The sequence below is a fragment of the Corapipo altera genome, unplaced genomic scaffold (genome assembly GCF_003945725.1).
Source record: "Corapipo altera isolate COAL_440 unplaced genomic scaffold, ASM394572v1 180, whole genome shotgun sequence".
Taxonomy (NCBI): Eukaryota; Metazoa; Chordata; class Aves; order Passeriformes; family Pipridae; genus Corapipo; species Corapipo altera.
The window spans coordinates 3149051-3169722 of record NW_020884915.1 but is presented as its reverse complement, the minus strand read 5'-3'; the positions used below and the strand labels follow the sequence as shown (position 1 = coordinate 3169722).

The 20672-nt window shown below is 41.1% G+C and overlaps 2 protein-coding genes across 4 annotated transcripts in view; one reads left to right on the top strand and one right to left on the bottom strand.

Annotated features, from left to right (window-relative positions):
- Window positions 1–1531: 1531 nt before the first annotated feature.
- TEX36 (testis expressed 36) lies at window positions 1532–7285 on the bottom strand. The gene is made up of 5 exons (XM_027655332.1): window positions 7193–7285; window positions 6387–6603; window positions 5458–5589; window positions 3161–3241; window positions 1532–1881 (listed from the first exon to the last, which is right to left on the bottom strand). Exons 2-5 carry the CDS (start codon window positions 6435–6437, stop codon window positions 1624–1626), a joined length of 522 nt encoding a protein of 173 aa, XP_027511133.1. The 5' UTR covers window positions 6438–6603; window positions 7193–7285; the 3' UTR covers window positions 1532–1623.
- A 589-nt stretch (window positions 7286–7874) lies between these two features.
- EDRF1 (erythroid differentiation regulatory factor 1) overlaps window positions 7875–20672 on the top strand; it is a 23111-nt gene continuing 10313 nt past the window's right edge. For 2 of the 3 annotated variants that reach the window (XM_027655130.1, XM_027655129.1), the window contains exons 1-14: window positions 7875–8036; window positions 9384–9592; window positions 11004–11070; window positions 12262–12387; window positions 12881–13005; window positions 13349–13508; window positions 15127–15248; window positions 15839–15950; window positions 16478–16625; window positions 16700–16808; window positions 17089–17200; window positions 18100–18360; window positions 19740–19811; window positions 19927–20077. In XM_027655130.1, coding sequence (XP_027510931.1) covers window positions 7971–8036; window positions 9384–9592; window positions 11004–11070; window positions 12262–12387; window positions 12881–13005; window positions 13349–13508; window positions 15127–15248; window positions 15839–15950; window positions 16478–16625; window positions 16700–16808; window positions 17089–17200; window positions 18100–18360; window positions 19740–19811; window positions 19927–20077 — 1840 coding nt within the window. In that variant the 5' untranslated portion in view covers window positions 7875–7970. Of the gene's footprint in view, window positions 8037–9383; window positions 9593–11003; window positions 11071–12261; window positions 12388–12880; window positions 13006–13348; window positions 13509–14742; window positions 14845–15126; window positions 15249–15838; window positions 15951–16477; window positions 16626–16699; window positions 16809–17088; window positions 17201–18099; window positions 18361–19739; window positions 19812–19926; window positions 20078–20672 lie in introns of all 3 variants that reach the window. The other variant, XM_027655128.1, reaches the window with a different exon arrangement.

Here is a 20672-nt window from a genome sequence, read left to right as displayed (position 1 = left end):
GCATAACTAACCACAGCAATTTATTTCACCACATCCAGTTGTAATGCTAAACCACAGATAAACATTACTAATGGAGCAAGAATGTGCTGCTTCCTTGTGATGGAGGTCCAAGATTGCCCTCTGGAGTTTGCCAAACAGCATGGGGCACTTTATTCACCATGTGATTGGCACACACTCCAGTTCTGAATCAGTCTGGAGACGAAATTGTTGGCTAAAGCTCTGGAAATTCTGACTCTAGAGCTGTCAGGCAGGCTGTCTTTACTCTGAGAAAAAAATAATTGTTTTTCACATGTTACTTGGCTTTTTATGTGGTTTTACATTGTTCATTAATGGATTTTAATGTATTGTGCAGCACCCCAAGAACTTTAGTAGGGGGAACTCATAAAAAAAAAAAAAGAGTTTATTATTTCAACATGTGATAATAAAATCATGTTTGGGGAAATACTCTAATCCCACCTATTTTGATGGCAAACAAAAAGGCCATCAGCCACTGCATGCTGATAACAAAAGATATATCTGTGCCCTGAAAGGCAGAAATGTCATTTCTTAACTTAGCTCATGTTCAAGGCAGCTCTTACAGTGCAGGGAATTCTAAGGGTTGAGGGTTTATTTTACCATTTATCTTGTAAACCAAGGAAATTGGCCCACAAACTTGTGCTTAATTTTTTTTTTTAGTCAACATTATTTTGCATAGCAACAACCTTATTTGTAGGATATTTTAAGACTCGCAGTTTGGCTTATTATTTTATTGATATTAATGGAAATGATCCAGAAGAGGAAAACACATCATTTGGAGGTCTGACTCTACAGCCTGCCACATCCTAACGTCAGTGAATATTCCAGGAGCAGAGTGCTTGGAGGATTGGTTCTGAACTCACTTCCTCAGGGACATGTAACTATAAAATCCTGAGTTCTTTTCAGATCCAGTCACCTCAAACTCAAATCTTCATGCAGCCTTTCACTTCAGCTCGAGCTTTTTCACCCCCTTACTCCCAGGAATCAGGTTTTGTGTGTGCACTCACAGTGTGCAAACATTGTCCACAACACTCTCTTTTTCCACTTCTACAGTGCTGTGCTATAATCCAACATGACAGCTGCTTTGCACAGCAATTTAATGCACAGCTCCTTTTTTATCTCCTTTCTCCAGTGGCTGGTGACCTGTCTTCACAGGCACTAAACCTTTCAGAAAGGTTTCTCTCTTACTGAACACACAGAGTTTTGGATCCCTGTTGTGGTAAACCCTCGAGGATCCAATTCCATTATGCTCCTGTGTCAACAGAGGTGCTGTCAGATGCCTGAGGTACAGCCATGCCACTGATCTGGAACCTGAGGGAGCTTTTGTAGCAAGATGAGGGTCAACCAGTATCAAATAACACAAGCACAGTCCCCACCTCTGTTCTCCTAATAGAGAGGTATTTCGAAAAATATGTACAATCTTTATAATGCTCCTCTTCATGAAAATCTTTATAGCAATGTATGTCTTCAGAGTAACATCAGATTGATTCTAGTGACCTCAACCGTACTGCCACACGAACTTTGACAAATTGTTTATTCCTTCACCATTGATTTGAGTAATGAACAGTTCAGATTTGGGAAGTCAGTGCTCCAGGGGTGTTTTTACACTTAAGATGACTTGTCTGGCTGCAGGTTTTTTGCATTCTCAAGAACAGGTTGCTCAATGCACCAGTTTGTGCCGTGGTGTTTTGGGAACCGCCTGAACCAGGGGCCCTCAGTGTTTTCATTGTTTTCATCTATCACAAAGGATGTCTGGTAAATGGTTAAGCCATCCTCACTGCTAGGGATGGATTCATGAGCCCACTCAAAGAAGTTAGTGGAGCTCCCTTGCTGTTTCTCTGGATCCAACTTCTTCAGGCCCATGCCCTGGGAAAAAAATGGAGAGAAAAATTCATGCAAACATATGACTTCCAGTCACAGCTTCACAGATGAATCTTGTAACAGTCACTACCCCACTGGGAAGTGAACGAAGCTGTTACCACAGTGATTTCAAGAACTCAGGGCTGATCTTTAGCAAGTTAAAAATAATATTGTCAGACTTGCCTGGATGAACGTTTCTGGTTGCATATATAATGGGAAATCTGCTGACCTTCCACCTCTTAGTGCTAATAAACCACTTTTACTTTGCATTTCTGTAGCATACCATGTACTCAAGGCTATTTATCTACACTCAGCTAAATTAATCTTCAGAGTAACCCAAAGAAATAGGTTAATAATTTTAAGTTCAGGCTGCAACGAAGAGACAGAGACAGACCATGAAATCTGAATCTTCAAAGCCATCCCTTGTGTGTCCAAATACAGAGAGACAGAACCTGATTTCCACACTCCACAGCTTGAAGGAAATTTATTTGGAATTATGGTTGATCAGTATCTCTAAAACTACGAGACACTGCACAAAGTGCACAGAAATGGAGGTTACTCAGTGAAATATGAATTCCAAAAAGTCTGAGAGAGTCAAAAATCAGACAAACTTTCTATATTACAATTCACTGCTTCCTCCTCTACTTATTATCCTGTGAACTGCACCATTTCTTTTGCTGCCTGGAATGATACCAACAATCTAAGTGGAAGAACATGAAACTGTTGTACATACAGAGAACTCCTAAACAATTTCAATCCTATTCAAAGCTTTGGTTTCTGCAGCATACATTTAAACAGGTGTGTTATAGAGACCTGCATTGGAAAAGATTACACTCTGCAGATGTATTGTGGGTATCCTGTGGCTTTTGGTTCAACTTCTGATAAAGATGAGTCTGAACCAAATGTTTGGGGCTGTGGGTTAGGAGTGCCTGAGACCCCTACAAAAATTCATTGCAAGGCCAATCACCTTCAGCAGACTAACAGGGCCTATAACTGGGTAGAAAACCAAAACAGGAATGCAAGAAAAGACCCAAATAATGGGGTTTTTTTGTTCCTGTTGAATTCTACCACTCTCAGTGTGTGCTGCTGTACATCTGTGACAGTCCCAGAGAAGTCCCACCCCTACACTAATAAAAAACGTCTTTTTCTTTTTTTTTTACATCTTTCTCTTCTCAGAAGTTTTAGCATCTATTACTTTTTTTGCAGGGGACAGAAAAGATACTGTGTTCAGTCTCTGGCAGACTAATAGATATGAGTTTGATTTGTCTCAGTGCTGGGTACTTACAAGATCAAAATACTCTGCTGCATTACATAGACTGTGTTTGTTGTCATGAGAAGAAAATGGGAAATTCTTGTTTCCTGCTTTCTGAAAGAAAAGAAATTATAGCAAAAAAATATGAATTTTCATATACCCTGTTTGCAGTCTACCAGTCTTAGTCCTTATATTCTGAAATTACAGCTGTGTTCTAGCACAGAAGTCATATTCATATGTTAAATATTCAGCTGCACATGATTTTATAGGGGTAATGTGGACTTTTTTTTTTTTAATAATCAGGAGGATTTGCTTATGTTTATATACATGATTAATATAAAAGTGTGACTTTTCAAATAAGAAATGCTACACTCTGTCTGCAGGCAGCAAAATGCTGGATATGTCAGGATTGCCTTGTTTGATTTAGCAGCAGGCCTAAAGCTAATTAAAATAAACTACAAAAGGGACCTCAAAACTGAATTAGTCTGTGATTTATGAACTGAATGTCATTGATATTGCTTGTTGCAGGGGAAGTGGAGGAGGTATTAATTGCTTAACTAATTTATAATCTCATTCTTTAACATGATGTTCATCCAGTCTCTTCAGAAGAAAAAAAAGGCCAACTGCAAAAGATCTATTTTAAAAAGAACTGAACATATTTAAATTTTTTAATGTTTGTTATGTATCATTGCAATATTCCAGCTATGATATTCCCCTCCAAACAGGAGAACAAGTTTGAATGTAACACAATCTAAAAGAGGTGTTTCAAGAGTAGGGGAATCTGAATCAGTTCTAAAAAGAAATGTAACTGGAGGCCTGATCCAGAAGAAAAGACCTCAAGTAGAAAATCTTCCTGCATGGTCATATGTCAGGACATTTGGTCTACTAGGCAGATTTTCTAATATATGTGTTTAAAAATAAGCACCTTCTAAGTCAGTAAAATGTAAGACTTATTAAAATATCCTACTGCAATTACTTGTCAAGCTCAACATTTCAGGAATAGTGTTTATTACTAATGCCTGTGTGCTGCAGGAACATTGAAAACCAGGATGGTAAATACTGAATATCATCTCTTGGAAGGATTCCCCATATTAACTAAGGACTAAAAAAAAAAAAAATCTATTTTAGAATAATTATGGGACTATCATGAAGTAAGAAATAAGGCTTAAACAGTATTTCTGAGAAAATTCATTAACCTCACAGCCAGGGAGTTCCCTCATGCAAAGAGACCAGAGCCATCCAGCTAAACATGCAGTGAGCTTCCAACTTTTTAAATGTCACATAAACAAACTTCCTCAGCTTGTCCCTGTGACATCACATTTTAGCCTTTCGTGCCCCTTCGTGCTCTCACCACTGATCTCATTTTAATTCTTGATTTATGGCAGACAGGAGTTCCCCTAATTCTGTTTAACAGTGAAGGGCTGGTAAAGACAGGACATGAAAGACCAGGTGAACAGTTACACTGGTGTTGATAAAAGGAGCCTCTAAGCTGGTTCTCCTTTTCAGACAGTGGCTAAGGCCAGATGTTCCACAGAAAGGCCAATGTAATACCAACACAGTGAACACTCAGGTTACAGTCTAATCTCTTTTTCACTAGCCCCAAGCTTCCCTTTTAAATACTCCTTCCAAGCCCATTTCTGCTCTTCATTATAGCAAAATCTGTGAAATGAACTCAATGTAATTGCTATGCTTATAGAAAATGAAAATAGAAAATGTTCTCTGCACAAAGTGGGTGGGTAAAGCAAAGCTCAGTGTGGTAATGGAATAAGGACATAAAAACATGCTTTTGAAATTGCAACATTTTGAATTCTTGTGATTTTAAAATACTGTATTTTGTTTGAGCCTAAAATCGTCCTGGATCTCCTCATTTTTAAGCAAGCCTTAAAAGCATTTCCAATGGGAAGCTTCCACCTTTTTAATGATCAAAAGAATAATCCTTTGCCTGAATATACAGAATTGCTGACATTCAATACAAAACAGACCTTCAGATTTCAATTAAACGTTCTTACAGGGTTTTACACACAGCTTTTGGACTGAGATTGATCCTAATGTATTCTGTGTCTCAAGAATAGAAAGGAAAAGTGACTGATGCTTGAAATCAGCAATAATACAGCAGGCCTTAGAGTATCCAAAATTACAAGTGAGTAACAGGGAAATATGTTTCTCCCTCAGCCCAGGCAGCAATCACTTTATCCCCCGAGGCACAAAGTCTGCCAAGCCCGCTGTGACTGCTCTGCTAACGACCCCAAGAGCTGTTCTTACTTACAACTTAGCAAGTGACAACTTGCAGAAGAGCTCTGGAAATCGACTGTATTGCCACAGGAACTCACCGGGTCCCGAGCTTTGTATTCCAGAGGCAGTCTGTGATCAATGCCCTGAGCTGCTGTTGAGTCCAGGACATGTCTTAGTGCGGCGCTTGTTGTTGTCTCGAACTCATCCTGGCACTCTCCAACATGAGCAAACTAGAAAATAACGAATATTATGACCCATTAAAACAAACAAACAAACAAAAACAAAAAAAAAACCTGCCAAAAATAAATCTGATCAGAAATGTGGCCGAAGTAGTGTTTTGCCATTTATTTTTTATTATTTGGATTGCAGCATCACCTAGTGGCCGCTGGAAAAAGCAGGAGCCTCACATACACACAACACAACGCCTCCCATGGAGACAAGAATATTAGGAACTTTCAAGAGAAGAATATCCAGCAACTTTCTGAAGACTATTTATACAGCAATAACCACGCAGGAAATCCACTTAACAACCTCTCCCCCCCCAGCCCCCTGCTCTTGCTGCTGCACGGCCACAGGACAAAACTTTTGGGAACAGCTCAAGCAAATGTCAGACCAGTGGGTTCAGAGCCTGAGGAACAGCTTGTGCCAGGTGGGTGTCACAGTGACCTGGGGTGCCAAGATATCCCAACCCAGCACTTCCAAAGGGGAGACAGTGTTCTCCTGAGGGTGAGAACCGAGGGAAACGTTGGCTGGAGTTTTCCACAAGTGAAAGAAAATTAGCTAGGACTAAAAATGTCAATTAATAGACCTCTCGCATTGATGAAACACCGGAAAAGAAATCCAGCTGGAGTTTGCCCCAGCACACTGCCTGTGAATACCTAGAGCTCTTTTTCCTCATAAACATCAGGAATGGGGAAACTAGTGTCTGGCTAAGAGATAAAGTCACCCTTAGCATGGTGGGGTTTTGAGTGCATAAGGATAAAGAAGCCCCGTGGGGGACACGGGGGGGCTCCTGCCCAGCCCTCACCCAGTCGCCAGGGCGCCGCTCCCTGGGATTGGTCCACCTGTCCTGGGACATGGCTCAGAGCCGCCTCCACCCTGGATATCCCCCCCGGATCACCGCGGCTCCTTGTCCTGCTCACAGCGGGGGACACGGCTGGAACCTCCCACTTGTGACCTCAGACCCTCCCTGGTGTTCCAGTGAGATCCAGGCAAGCAAAAGTAGCGCTGCTCTTGCCCATCGGCTGCAGGGAGGGGAAATTAAAGTTGGTAAAAGGATTGAATGTTGTCTTAAAATGCGAGAGAAGTGGAGTTCTGTTTAAAAACAAGTCAGTTTTGCACAAGCACTTCCAGGACACTTTACAACCTGAATGGCAACACCTTAAGGGGTTTTTTTTGTTTTGTTTTTGAATCTGAGTGCTGTCTTGGAAACATCCTGACTATTTAACTGTCAGCACACTTGGCCAATGTAATACAAACTAAGACTTTGCCTCCTTGGTCTTTACAGACTGTAAAGAATATGACACTCATCCCTTCTGGCTTCAAACTGCCAGAGGGCAGGGTTAGATGAGATATTGGGAAGGAATCCTTCCCTGTGAGGGTGGTGAGGCCCTGGCACAGGTTGCCCAGAGAGGCTGTGGCTGCCCCATCCCTGGAAGTGTCCAAGGCCAGCTTGGATGGGGCTTAGAGCAACCTGAGCTAGTGGAAGGTGTCTCTGCCCATGGCAGGGGTTGGAATGAGATGAGCTTTAAGGTCTCTTCCAACCCAAACCATTCTAGGATTCTATTTTTTTTTTACACACACACACATATATATATATATGTATATATATACCAGTCCTTTCCCAGGATGGGGCTAGGACAGCCGGGAGCACTAGGGACATGCAGACGATGCTGAGAGGCACCACTGTCCTAGCACAGAATCCCAGAATCAATTCAGTTGGAAAAGATCTCGGAGATCATTGAGTTCAACCTATGCCCCACCACCACCTTGTCAACCAGACCAGAGCACCAACTGCTACATCCAGGATTAAGTTCCTTTAATCCTTAAACCACTTCCAGGGACGGTGACTCCACCACCTCCCTGAGCAGCCCCTTCCAATGTCAAATCATCCTTTCTGTGAAGAATTTCTTTCCTCATATGCAATCTAAACCTCCCCAGGCACAACTTGAGGCCATTTCCTCTTGACAGCGGCCTCAAGATGCGCCAGGCGAGGTTCAGGTTGGATATCAGGAGGAATTTCTTCACGGAAAGGGCTCTCAGGCGTTGGAAGGGGCTGCCCAGGGAGGTGGTGCAGTCACGATCACGGCGATGTTCAAGGAACACCTGGACGTGTCACTCAGGTCTCTGCCCTGGTTGACAGGGTGGTGATCGGTCACAGGTTGGACTGGACGATCTCGGAGGTCTTTTCAACCCGAACTGGTTCTGTGACTGTCGTAACCGCGCTGTGGCCCCCGCCCCTCACGGCGCCGCCCCACAGCCCGCCTTCCCCGCGGCTTCTCGCGGAGTCTCGCGAGAGGTGGCTGTTCCCGGCCGGCCGCCTCCGGGAAGCGCCTCAGCTCCCGCTCCCTGTTCCCTGTTCCCGGCTCCATTCCCGCTCCAGCCCCGGGCGATGGAGGAGCCCTGCGGCGCGGGCGCCGCTGCCCCGCTCAGGGGGGACGCCGAGGAACCCAAGCAGGTACGGGCGGTAGAGGGGGGGGGGCCGGGAGGGAGCGGCGCTGGGGGGGGGTTACGAGCCGTGGTTGCAAACACATCCCCTAGTGGTGCTCTAATTTAAGTGGTGGCTTTGATCCTCTTTCCAGTCTGGAATGCCGCTGTCAGGGCCGGAGTGCGGTAGGCAGCTCGCTAATTATGATTAAGCGCTAATTGCGAGCGGTGTTGCTGTTGTTGTGCTTGAGTGCATCGCATTTACGTAAGTGGTGTCCTGTGGAGCTGCCTTTCCCTTAACGTGTGTCACTCCAGAGCTTCTCACACGTGTGTGACAGCCGCGTGTTTTGCCGTATTTAGCAAGAAACAGGCAGCCATGAGGGTTGTTTGTTATTACTTGAAGTGTTTAGCTTTAGTGTTGGTGTTAGTGAACACTTGGTGTTAGTCAGCACTTACTTTCTCAGACTTTAGTGGGAGTTATGTTTTGATTTTGGCCTTTCTGAGTGATTTCACGTTCCGTGGGGAGCTGACCTTAATGGCACTTCAGCCCCATGACTGTTCCCAGGTGGCCCAGAAGGCCAGTGGCACCTGGCTTGGATCAGCCATGGTGTGTGCAGCAGGACCAGGACAGTGAATATTCCTCCTGTGCTGGGCACTGCTGAGGTCACACCTCACATCCTGGGGTCAGTTTTGGGCCCCTCATGTCAAGAAGGACATTGAGGGGCTGGACTGTGTGCAGGGAGGGGAACGGAACTGGGGAAGGGGCTGGAGCAGCAGGAGCAGCTGAGGGAGCTGGGGGGACTCAGCCTGGAGAAAAGGAGGCTCAGGGGGGACCTTCTGGCTCTGCAACCCCCTGACAGGAGGGGGGAGCTGGGGGGGTGGAATTCAGGCTCTGCTCCCAGGGAACAAGGGACAAGAGGAGAGGAAACAGCCTCAAGCTGGGCCAGGGGAGAGTCAGGTTGGACATCAGGAGGAATTTCTTCCTGGAAAGGGTGTTCAGGTGTTGGAAAGGGCTGCCCAGGGAGGTGGTGGAGTGCCCATCCCTGGAGGTGTCCAAGGAAGGACTGGCCATGGCACTCATTGCTTTGGGCTGGAGAACAAGGTGGGAATTGGGCATAAATTAGACTTGATGACCCTGGAGGTCTTTTCCAACCTTAATGATTCTGTGATAAGTCATGAAGTGGAGCTTGTGTTTGACACAAGTGTTGGGATCAGGATAACTGCAATACTCATGAACACATGCAGGAGAAAGAGGTAAGTGAATACAGGACTGGGGTTTGGTCACTTACCATTAAAAGTACCTGATTAGAGAGCAAGCCTGATAGTTTTAATTCCCAACATTTTAAAAATAAAAGGCTAATTTCTCTTTGCAAACCAGGGGTCGGTGCTGTTCCTTGGAGGCAATGAAGTGAAGAGCAGTGCAGTGGTGAAATACTCCTCTGCCCCACCACAGGCAGCCTTTGCTCGGCTCCAGGAGAAAACAGACTTGAAGCTCCCCCCGGCCAACTGGTTACGTGAGAGTGCCAAGCTGGGGCCAGCAGGGACAACCATTCTGGGCAACAGCAAAAAAAGTAAACCCTTCTCAAGGTAATTATTTTCTTCCAGGCCTTTATGAAGAATTCTAATAGTGAACTTGGAGTCTGTGTCATCTAAAGGGTGAAGTACAGACTTCACCGTAGCAACGAGCTATTGCTTTGTCTTAACCATTCTCCCTCTACTTTTTCATCTTGAGTTCTTACCTTTATGCTCTAATCTTGTCTTCTTTGTAAATGATTAATGATGCTGGTAATGCTGTGGATGATTATTTTGTTCAAGTGCATGTTGACACCTTGCCTGAGACAGTCAAGCTGATTTTATATTCTTCACTGGTTGGCCAAAATTAAACTGCGTTGGTTCGGTCAGCCAGCCTGCCTGTGATAACAGGTGAAAATGGAACAAATGTGCTTCCCCTTGGAAGGCAGGAGCCAATTTATAGCTCTTCTGGATCTTTACAAACTGGATCTGACAAACTAATGGCAAATGGAATTTCCTGCTTGTATCAGGAGTGAACACAGGAGGTGAAATAAGGGGCAAACCCAAAAAGCAGTGTTACCTTTCAGTGTGAATGTTTGTTAAATAGTTGAATGACTTGAGTTCAGAGTGTTTAAAAACAGGAGGCTCAACTCCTGTGCTGAACAAGCAAATTCACACCAAGTCAACCAGTCAGTGAAATTAAACAGTTTGTGGAAGGTCTGTGTTTAAATCCTCATAATCTCTTTTAGGAGCTGTACTTTTTTGAGCAGAATGACATGTATTTCAGGGTTTTATGATTTTTTTCCTGTTTATTTTCGATATTATGTTTATTTATCAAATAGAGGCTGGCACTTGAATCTCTCTGGTGTCAGTATTAAAAAGCTGATAGCACAATTGTAACTTTGGACACTTGCACATCATGTATTTTGGGGGTTATAGTAATATCTGGTTTATTTTTAAAGAATGATCTGTACATTGAAATATTCTAACTTAAGTAGCTTGTAATTTAGAGAGGCCTTAATGAGGGTGGAGGAATATACAGGGATGTGTCTGTTACAACATGCAGGGCAGTTTTGAAAAATAAGAGGTGAAATTAGATGACAGTTACTAAAATTAAAGTATTTAACAGGCTTAATGCCTTAGGGAGAAACTCTTTGAAAAACTGTTCTTGTTTTTAGTGTTAAAGAAACAACTCAGTTTTGCTGATTTCCCATAGCTTCAATTTTTTCTTGAATTCAACAAAACTTGAAGTATTCTAGAATGTCTTGAAATCAGATCTAAGCACTTTCAAAGATATCTTTGAAAAACTTGAAGAGTATGAAAATGAAATTGTTTTGTTCATTAATTTTAAGTCTCATTACACTTGGTGATGTTTAGCTGGACTATTTTTTTGATGAAAAAACCTTTCAAAGATTTAATAAGACTTAAACCCAGGTCTATAATGTCATGCTGCACCTGTGTTAACTTGTAATATTTTTTTAAATAGCTTTGGGATGGCTTATGACTTCATTGACTCAGTTGGAAATGATGTAGATGTGGTGTCTGATTCAGAGGTATGTACAACTTTTTAAGTTCTGTCATTCAAACTTTGGTATTGCACAGACTTTATTTTAAGATACTGTCATGGCTCTCTGGCATCTTTGTGTCCTTTGAGGAAAAACAAAGATCCCCCAGTGAAACACAGATTCCTGAACTTTTGCCCTGCCATGTAAGGGAGTTGTGATCACTGAGTAAGAGATGCAGAGAGAAAATCATATTTTCTGTGGGTTTCTACAAATAATCTCCAGCTAAAATATGCAGTTTAGTGAATGCAGCACATCAGTCTTGCAAGGCAGTTGTCTTGAGTGTTTGAAATTACTTATTCAGATGTAAATTATTACTCTAAAGATGATTTTTTCTATTCTTATCTAGAAGAGAGAGCTGCCCTCCAACTTGCTGCTTCTTTCCTCTGATTTGTGTCAGCTTTTTGGTGGTGGAAATACCTGTAGAATTCAGATGAGGCTGTTCAGAAGGAACATACACACTCATTTACTGTGTTAAGATTTGGCAGATTTGTATTCAGACTTACATCTCTCTCCAGATTCCTCTGGACACCTGACAAAGTGTTGCTATTCCTGTGGTGAAGATAAAGCTTTAAAATCCAAACCATCCACTTGCATTTGTTTTGTAATGTTTTGTTGATAGCTCATCATGATTATCAAAATACAGAACATGTTTAAATGTTTAAATGTGTAGTGTTTACTGACTGCTTGGTCTCTCTCTCACTGTCATTTGTGTTCTCTGACCTCAACAAATGTATTTTCTTGAGGAATGGTTTAAAATCACTGGCACTGTAAGGTTTTACTTTCCTGAGCGTGTGTGCTGGTTTTGGCTGAGGGGAATTTTCTTCCTGGTGCCTGGTCTGGGATTGCTTTGGATTTGTGCTGAACACAGGGCTGATAATACAGAGATATTTTTGTTACTGCTGAGCAGGGCTTACACAGAGCCAAGGCCTTTCCTGCTTCTACTGCCACACTAGTGAGGGGATGGGGGTGCTGGAAAATTGGGAGGAATCATGGCCAGGACAGGTGACCCCAAATGACCAAAAGGGGCTGGGGGGGAAAGAACAGTAAAGGGAGGATGTTTGGAGTGATGGTGTTTGTCTTCCCAAGTCAGTGTTGATGGAGCCTTAGTTTGCTAAGAATTGTCTTACAGTGCAGTACAATTACACTGAATATTGTCTCTTTTCACTTTTCTCCTGCCAGAACATTAAAAAGCTCCTGAAGATCCCTTACAGCAAGTCCCACGTGAGCATGGCCGTGCATCGCATCGGGAGGACACTTCTCTTGGATGAGCTGGATATTCAGGAGCTCTTCATGAGATCCTCTCAGGTGAACCTGTTGGCTTTTGTTAAGTATGGCATCAAAATGCATTATTTCAGGAATAGAGTAGCCAGCAAGAAAATATGTATGGAAGTTCCTGAGGATCATATGTGAGTGCCAAAGGTGCTTTGTTCTGCAGCAATCAGTTTAGCCATGGACCACATCTGATGTCCTGTATTTAGGGTATTGTAGGACTAAAATTCCACATCCCACTTTACTGTAATTACTTCAGTATTGCTAAACTATTTGATTAATTTAATTTTTAGTAAATATTTGTTACTGTGCCACCTCTTATGTTTCTGACTTTTCTAATGAAGTCAAATTTTCAGTAAGAACTTAACTTCTAGAAGATAAATTTTCAATAATGACCAATTCAGGACTTCAGCTGTGAAGTTATTTTCTGGATTTCTTTTCTTGTTTTGGATGAGTATTTGCAAGTTTATAAGACCCTTTGTTTACTTTTGCTTTTTGATCTTAATTTCATATTTCTGATACTGCTTAGACAGGGGACTGGACGTGGCTGAAAGAGTTTTATCAAAGGCTGATTGATCAGAAGTGGCAAAGAAAAAAGAAGAGTAAAGAACATTGGTACCAGAAGGCTATACTTTCTAAATTTTTGTATTACAGGTAACCTTCTGTCTGCATGAATCTTGAATTCTGCACCACTTACTTTTACCTCGTTTCTGGTCCTGAAGTAAATATTAAAATTCCATTATGGTCTGTCTTATTTACTGTCTTAGCCTTACACAGAGGAAATTGAGGGGTGAGATCAGGAAATAACATGTGAATGTTTTACCAGAAATTGAAGTATTTTACTTTAAAATCGAAATATTAAAACATAAAATAAGCAGCCTGACTTAATTAACTGCATATTAGCCAAGTCATTTGTTGAGAACAGTGCATCACACAAAATTCTAAAATGGATCTGTTTGCACATTGTCAACTGAAGTTTCCAATGTTTCTTTGTCAGCATTAATGGTGATGGAGCTGCTCAGCCTGTTCCTTCCACTTCCAAACAGCACCAGGAGGGTCCTGTTGCAGGTGAGAGTGATGAAGCAGGAAGGGCCTCCTGGCCAGCTCCTTTTGAAATGCCTTCTTCGTTATCTGAAGATCCAGGTGCCTCCAACCAGGTTGGTGTGTAGAATGTTTTATGTGGCACCTCAGTGTTTGTAGAGACACAGGTGTTGAAATGCTGAAAGAGCTGAGCTAAGGCATGAGGAGAACTTGGCACGAGGTGCAGTTTAGTTTATGCTAGTGTTTCAGAGCTCCAGATTTCAGAAATTACTTTGTACTGTCACTGTAATGTTAAGTTGTTATTTATTCCAGCATTGCTGAGAAACAAAGCATTTGGCTAGGAGGAGTCATCAATGACCTTATCTAAAAAGATGTTCAAAAGGTGTGGGTGGAAGCTTAAGGTTCTGGCCTTTCTTTTTAAATCTACCATTAAAATCAGTCTTTTGTGGCCTTTAATTTACTAAGGGAAGAGGAAAATGAACATCTCTGAAAATGTTTGCAAAACAGTTAAGCAACATTTACGAATACTTACTGTGAGATTACACAAGTGAAAAGGGAGATGTTTATAGTAATTATGCAACAAACTGATTATTATCAGGCCCTAAGTCAGAGTTTCTATCTGTGACCAGACTTATTTATGAAAACTGTTAATTCCTGTGGAGTTTTGAGTAATATAAACCAGGAATTGATTCAGTTTTGGAAAGGTTGAAATATCTGTTGTATTCATTCTGCATTAAGAGAATAATGATGCTCTAGTTGTGCTTGCACAGTGTTACCAACTCAGTGTCCTGGTCAGCCAGCTTAGGGAGTTTCTAACCTTCATTATCCATAAAAATGTAACTGCATGTGTTGTGCTGTAGCAATATTCCAAAGTGGAGTAATATTTCAGTACTTAAAAGCTTCTAGAGAAAGGACTACTTCTCTCTTCCACCCTCTTGAGGAGCTATTGCCCAATCAGCAGACTGTTTATCATAAAGAAGCTGTGGAGCAGCACACTGTGATTTTCTTTAATTTATAAATAAATTAATAAAACAGCAGGAAAGAGGTTTTGCTTCTGGAGACTGATGATCTGGTGCTGCCCCTGGGTTAATCAGGAGTTCCTAGAAACACTTCCTGATTTCTTTCCAGAGCCTCTGAGTATATAAATCAAGTACAAAACTTTGGTACTGTCTGTAGAAAAGAAGCATTCTAGTCACTGACTAGAGTCTTGTGGTAGTTTAATACATACTTATTTAAAGATGTTAGAGGTAAAGGTTTTTCCCTTATGTGCTTTTGTTGTTCATATTCTCTTTGAATGGCCTAACTTGACCTCAGCAGCAGAATCACTCCTTATCCTTGTGCTTTCCACAGGGAAATGTGCCTCTTGAACCCTCATATATAGTGGGGCACGTGGCCTCAGCCCCCAAAGAACAAAACCTGACTCCTTTGTTCAATGACGGGGAAAACAGTCAGGTATGATATCTGTGAGATCTGAACCCCCAGTCTGAACATCACACACTTCAAATCTGGTCTAAATTGGAACCCAGAGAGAACCTCAGTCCCCTGTAGAAGTAGCTTTTGTGGCATCTGCACCCCGAGTCTTTTCAGTTCCCGTGAATGCGTAGCCTAGTTCATCACGTGCTGTCTTTTAGTTGCTGCTTTGGCTTTTTGCTGTCTCATAATTCCACAGAATGTCACAGAGACCAAGTCTGATGCCAGTGATTTATAGACCAAATCTTTTTTCTCTTAATGAAGGGACTTAAAAATGACTTTGTCCGTAATATCTTGTGGACCTTTGAAGATATCCACATGTTGGTGGGATCAAACATGCCAATATTTGGAGGTGGGAGATACCCTGCTGTGAGCCTGCGTCTCAGGTGAGCTTGGAACTTCAGGAAATAGCCCTGACTGATTTGTTGCTTTGCTTCCTATTTATCTATCTGTGTTTTTTAAACAGTAAGACAGAGGTATTCCAGTCACACTTTGATGTTGATCACTTAATTACCAGTCTTTCTGTTCCTGCCTCTACACAGGCAAAGAATGAGCAAAAACTTGAAACTCACTTGGTGTATTTGTCATCTTTTTAAGACACATCTAAGAATTAATAGCACCTTGCTCTTCAAGGAAGGTCTGGGAGATGATTTGGGCTATAATTAGTTGCAGCTAATACTGCTATTCCTTTAGACCTTGTTAAGTACATATGTTGGTAATAATGTGACATCTGAAACTTGTTCAAGTTTCAGTGTGGGCAAAAATTGCAAACTGCTGATGGAATGTGAGCATATTCCATTGGAGAGATCAGTAAATCTGTTTTGATATAGCTCATTGTTAAAACAATTTACAAATAATTGTTTTAGTATCCATCCACTCTCAGGTAACTTAAATCTAAATCCCATTAGTAAACATCCCTAATGTATTCTGAGCAGTAAATAAATACTTAAATAACACTAGAAATATTTGGTTTCAGGGATAACAACAAGCCAATAAATGTGCTAACAGGAATTGACTATTGGTTGGACAACTTAATATGCAACGTCCCAGAGCTTGTGATGTGCTTTCATGTGAATGGAATTGTTCAGGTAAGTCTGGCCCTTTGCATTAGGGGGCAATAGAATAATCTGTTCTCTAGTTTTTAAAGTGACTTCAGTTGTAGCAGATCTCTCTCTACTGTTCTGACAAAAAGGATTACAGAAATCCTGTGCTGCAGAATGAGAAGCCTCTAGACAGCTTGCAGCAGTCATCTAAAAATAGTGTTCTTTTTTTCCCCTGCCTTTGATGCATGCAAGATTACTTCTTCCCCTGATATATGAGAGAAGGCAAAAATAAAAAATACAACAGCAGAAATCATCTTACATCTTAAAATCTTGCCAAGGCATCTTTTTTTCTCCATTTACCATGTTTGTCACAAAGTGGATCCTTCTGAAAGCTTTTACTGAGTAGTTTAGTCAAGGTGGTTTTGCTTAAAATCATAGAAATTAACTCAATTTACCATAATTGTAGCCTTTGTTTCTTTTAGCTGTTGATGGAGACACTGATATATGAATTTTAGGGGTGTAGGTGGCAGAAAACCCTCCTAATCTCGAGTTTTAACATACATTCTTTGCAGAAATATGAAATGATCAAGACTGAAGATATTCCCAATTTGGAAAACTCAAATTTTTCTACCAAAGTGATAAAAGATATTGCTCAAAATATCTTGTCTTTTCTGAAATCAAATTGCACCAAAGAAGGACATACTTATTGGTTGTTTAAAGGTAAGTAGGTTTAGATTAATTTGAAAAGATTTATGGTAAAGTCACATTGATTAATGAAAGATTTTATTTTGCAGCAAGTGGGAGTGATATAGTAAAGCTCTATGACCTCACCACACTTTGTGAAGAGACAGAAGACAAATACCAAAACCCTTTTACAATGCCAGTGGCAATTCTTCTGTACAAGTGAGTTTTTCATCATTTTTGTCCTATTACTTAGTTCTTGGTGCAGTTGTATTAAGAATACAGACCAAAAATCATGATCAAATGACAATCACACACATAAACTTGGTAAACTTCGGTCCTACTAAATCAAAACAGACTTTCTCCTTTTCACCATTGCTCCCTGTAAGAAAGTTGTAGACTCATCCTAAAGTTTGGCAGTAGAATTGTTTGAAGCTTCTTTTTCTTCTAAGCACAAAGAAATTATCCAGGGATTTTACTGTTTTGTTCAACATTCTTTTAGAGTTGCTTGCAATATGATGCTGAAGAAAAACCAGAACAAGAAACACTATGGCACTATCAGAACATTGCTCCTGAATTGTCTGAAGTTGTTGGACAATGGCAGGCACCCTCAAGTAAGAATTCTGTGTTTTCTTGTACTTTTGTGTAAATAAATAGAAATGCTGCCATTGTAATACACCTGGTGTGTGCTTCTTCCTCCTTTCAAGGGAGAGAATTTAAATTTATTTATAATCCTTAAAAATTGATTTTGTTTTTAAAGAATTCCCACGCTACTTTTTTTTAATTAGTTGCCTTTGGTGACCCTCATTGCTGCACGAGTCTCCTGTCCTTCTCTAAAAAGGAACTTCTCATTACATTTGCTCTTTTACTCTTGTTCCCAAGGAGCCTTTTGGGAGCAGATCTTGGACAGACAGTGTAAAATATGAATATAAGAACATTTTTACTCTGAAAGTGGCTGAAAATCGGGGCAGGTCAACCAGAGAGGTTGTAGTCTCCATCCCAACTGGACAACCTGCTTGGAGCAAGTGTGTTGGGTTAGACAGTCTATAAATGATTTAGATTTAAGCTATTTTCAATTGAAAATTAATCCCAAAAATGTGATGTGAAAAACCTGACTTGTATTTAAAATTGATTTGATAATATGTGCTACACCTTCTCTTGTAAACTATTAAGAATTTCGTAGATTCCTTCTAAAGCTGTGAAAAGTCCTCAAAATCCCAGTAGAATCTTCAATTTTTTTTACTTGCATAAGATCCTTGTGCTGTCTCCTGTTGTCTACAAGCTCTTAGAACAGGCAATACTCTATCAGTGTTGATTTTTTTTTTATTCTCTTCTAAACTTGATTAGACTTGGATCCTTCTCCCTCTCAGGGAACTTGATCAGGCTCTATTTACAGGTTATTAAACACCTGTACTCTGTCCTCCTTATTCTAAGATAATTTATATTGTTCTTGTCTCTCAGAAGAAAAGTATACCTTGAAAATGACTTATTGTTTTTTCTCCTCTTTAAAAAGATTATTGCTTCAGCAAACTACATGCTATCAGAGCTTTTTCAGTTGGATGAACCTAAAAAAGAAGACAGTACAGACTTCCCTATAAATGGAAATTCTGATGAGAGTTACAGCGAGGAAGAGGAGGAAATGCCAGACAGTGATGAAAATGGTTCCTACAGCAACAGTTCTGACCCCCCAGATGACAATAAAGCAGTGGCAATAATCAAATCTGTTGGAGAGTTGTCAGTGCCAGAAAAGTACAAGTCTGTGCATCGAATACGTGTGAGTGACACTGGGGGGGCTTTAGGGGTTTTCTGGGAAGATTCAGTCCCTGTGACAAACTTGGGCAGTGAAATTCAGTTACCTGTTAGTTTTGTCTTCAGGGTGACTGAAGGGGGGAAAAGAAACTTTCCATGAGCTGCTCATAAAATTTGAGGTGTTTGAATTTTACAGTTTAATGTAGATTTTTCCCTACTATCTTCCCTATGTTCTTTAGGGCAAGATATTGCATATTCCTGTTTTGGCAGTAGAGAAAGAATTGTCACCCCGGCCATGTTTGAGATGACCATGAGTTTGTGTGGATACCTTGGGTATCTTTGTAATTTTTTCTGGACCCACATTTAATGTTTGATCTTTTCTCCAGGAGCATCAGCTACTTCATTTTCAAAGAGTTAGTCCTTGAATTCCCTTTTTTATTTGTCTTTCCAAGGTAACTGGTCAGAAGACAGCAATTTTGATTTCCTTGAAATTTTGGTTATAGTTAATTTTAAAATAGAGCTGACACTTTACTCTGCACATGTTTACATGTGGTGTCTAAGGAAACAGCTGGATGCATGTCCAAAGTATTCCTGAAACTTCCTTGGGATATATGTGCTTCATAAACTAATAATCAGAATTGTAACAGTGCTGCCTTCATTGCACATACTGGATGTTTTTGTAACAAAACAGAGGAACACAAAGGATCTGGGAAGATCAGTAAAGAAACTGTTCATAACATTTTACCTCTGATGTTTTACTTGCCTTCCCTAGGTAGGGATGTGATTATGAAGTTGCTCTAAATGGTCAAAAGTGAAACCTTTTTTCCAACATCTGTACTGAGGAGCAAAGATGATGATTTCCTAAGAATATTTGTAACTGCTATTGCTGTCTTAATTATGAACACTCCAAGGTCCATCAGTGCAGGTGGACCTTGGGCAGGTGCAGAAACATTTGAGTTTCCCTTTCTACTTTACCCCAGAAGAAAACAAAAATACAAACTTCCCCAAAAAACTCCAGGGCATCGAGTTGTTCAAAGGTGACAAAAGTGCAGCTTCATGTAGGCTGAAGAAATAATTTCTGTGTGGTATTGAACCTGCTTATCTTCCAGGGTCTGCATTGCAGACCCTCTCTGGATGCTTTTTTAATGATGTTATGGAATAGAGTCATCCCTGCTTTCCACTGTCCTTGGAATTACCAGGAGGGACCAAGGTGCCCAGGTACATGAACTGCTTACAGAGCAAAGGAGAGAAAAATACTGTGACGCTTCTTAGCACAGAATTCAGGTGTCCCATTAACACTTTTTCTTAATGCTGCCTCTCATTTGCATCTTCTGGCCAGTCATTTTCATGTTTCCCATGGTGAACACTCATTCTCTTCCTTCCTTCCCTGCTGCTCCCCTGAAGCCCAGCTGTGCGTTCCCAGTCTGCCACGGCACCGAGGAGCGCTGCCGGCTCGTGCTCAACCACGTCCTGGAGGTGAGTTCACTGCCAGCTTCCCAGTGCTCCCTCACCCACCACCCAACTCTTGATCTACTCCATGTTTGCTAAATATTGCTCTCAAGGTGAGTGAAACTGTTTCTTCCTTTTGCAGGGCTTGAAGTCTGTGGACAGCAGTGTTAAGAAGGAGGGTGACCTTCCAGCAGCCGACCCCAGCACTCCAATCCCCTTGAAATATGAAGATGAGTCCACCAGTGGTGGTCCCGAGTGTCTGGAAAAGCAGATGGCCTTATTTTTAGACAAAAGTAAGTTGTATTGTTGTGCAAATAAGACCTTTCCAGTGCCAACACAAACTGCTGCTGCTTTATTTTGATTGTCAAAGCAGTGTGCTTAAGTCACTAATTACACCACTGCCTAAGGAAAAGCAAACACCTAAAATTGGAGAACAGTCTGTTCCTTTTTAAATATGAAAAGAGAAGCTCATTTGGGATATTTTGCATATCAAAGAGTCTTTTATGAGTAAACACATAATTTTACTGGACCCTATTAAGATGTGGCTTTCAGATGACTTCCATAAGGGCTTGGTATTTTGGGCTTTGGTGTGTGGAGAACCTTAAGTTCTGTGGGTTGTTCTTAAAATAGTCTTAATTTCTTTGAGTGTGTGACTTGGATGTTTCCTGGAAGAACTTCTGCCTTCTGGCAGGATTTGCTCCTACATTATGCTTGCTGCTGAATTGCATATAAAATGTTAACTAGGATTTTGTTTTCTTTCTTTTACCTCTACAGTTGTGAAAGGAAGCAGCAAATAAAAGATGTTTTGTTATCTTAAATACCCAAACTCCAGAAGTTTCAGACTATAGTCTATTTTATTTTTCTCTGGCTTGACATAAAAGGTTCTAG

Coding starts and splice junctions, on each gene's coding strand:
- TEX36 (XM_027655332.1), bottom strand. CDS start 6,437: ATGTCCCAGGACAGGTGGACCAATCCCAGGGAGCGGCGCCCTGGCGAC. Junction 5,590..6,386: donor AGCGGCGCCCTGGCGACTGG/GTGAGGGCTGGG, acceptor GTTATTTTCTAG/TTTGCTCATGTTGGAGAGTG. Junction 3,242..5,457: donor AATACAAAGCTCGGGACCCG/GTGAGTTCCTGT, acceptor CTTTTCTTTCAG/AAAGCAGGAAACAAGAATTT.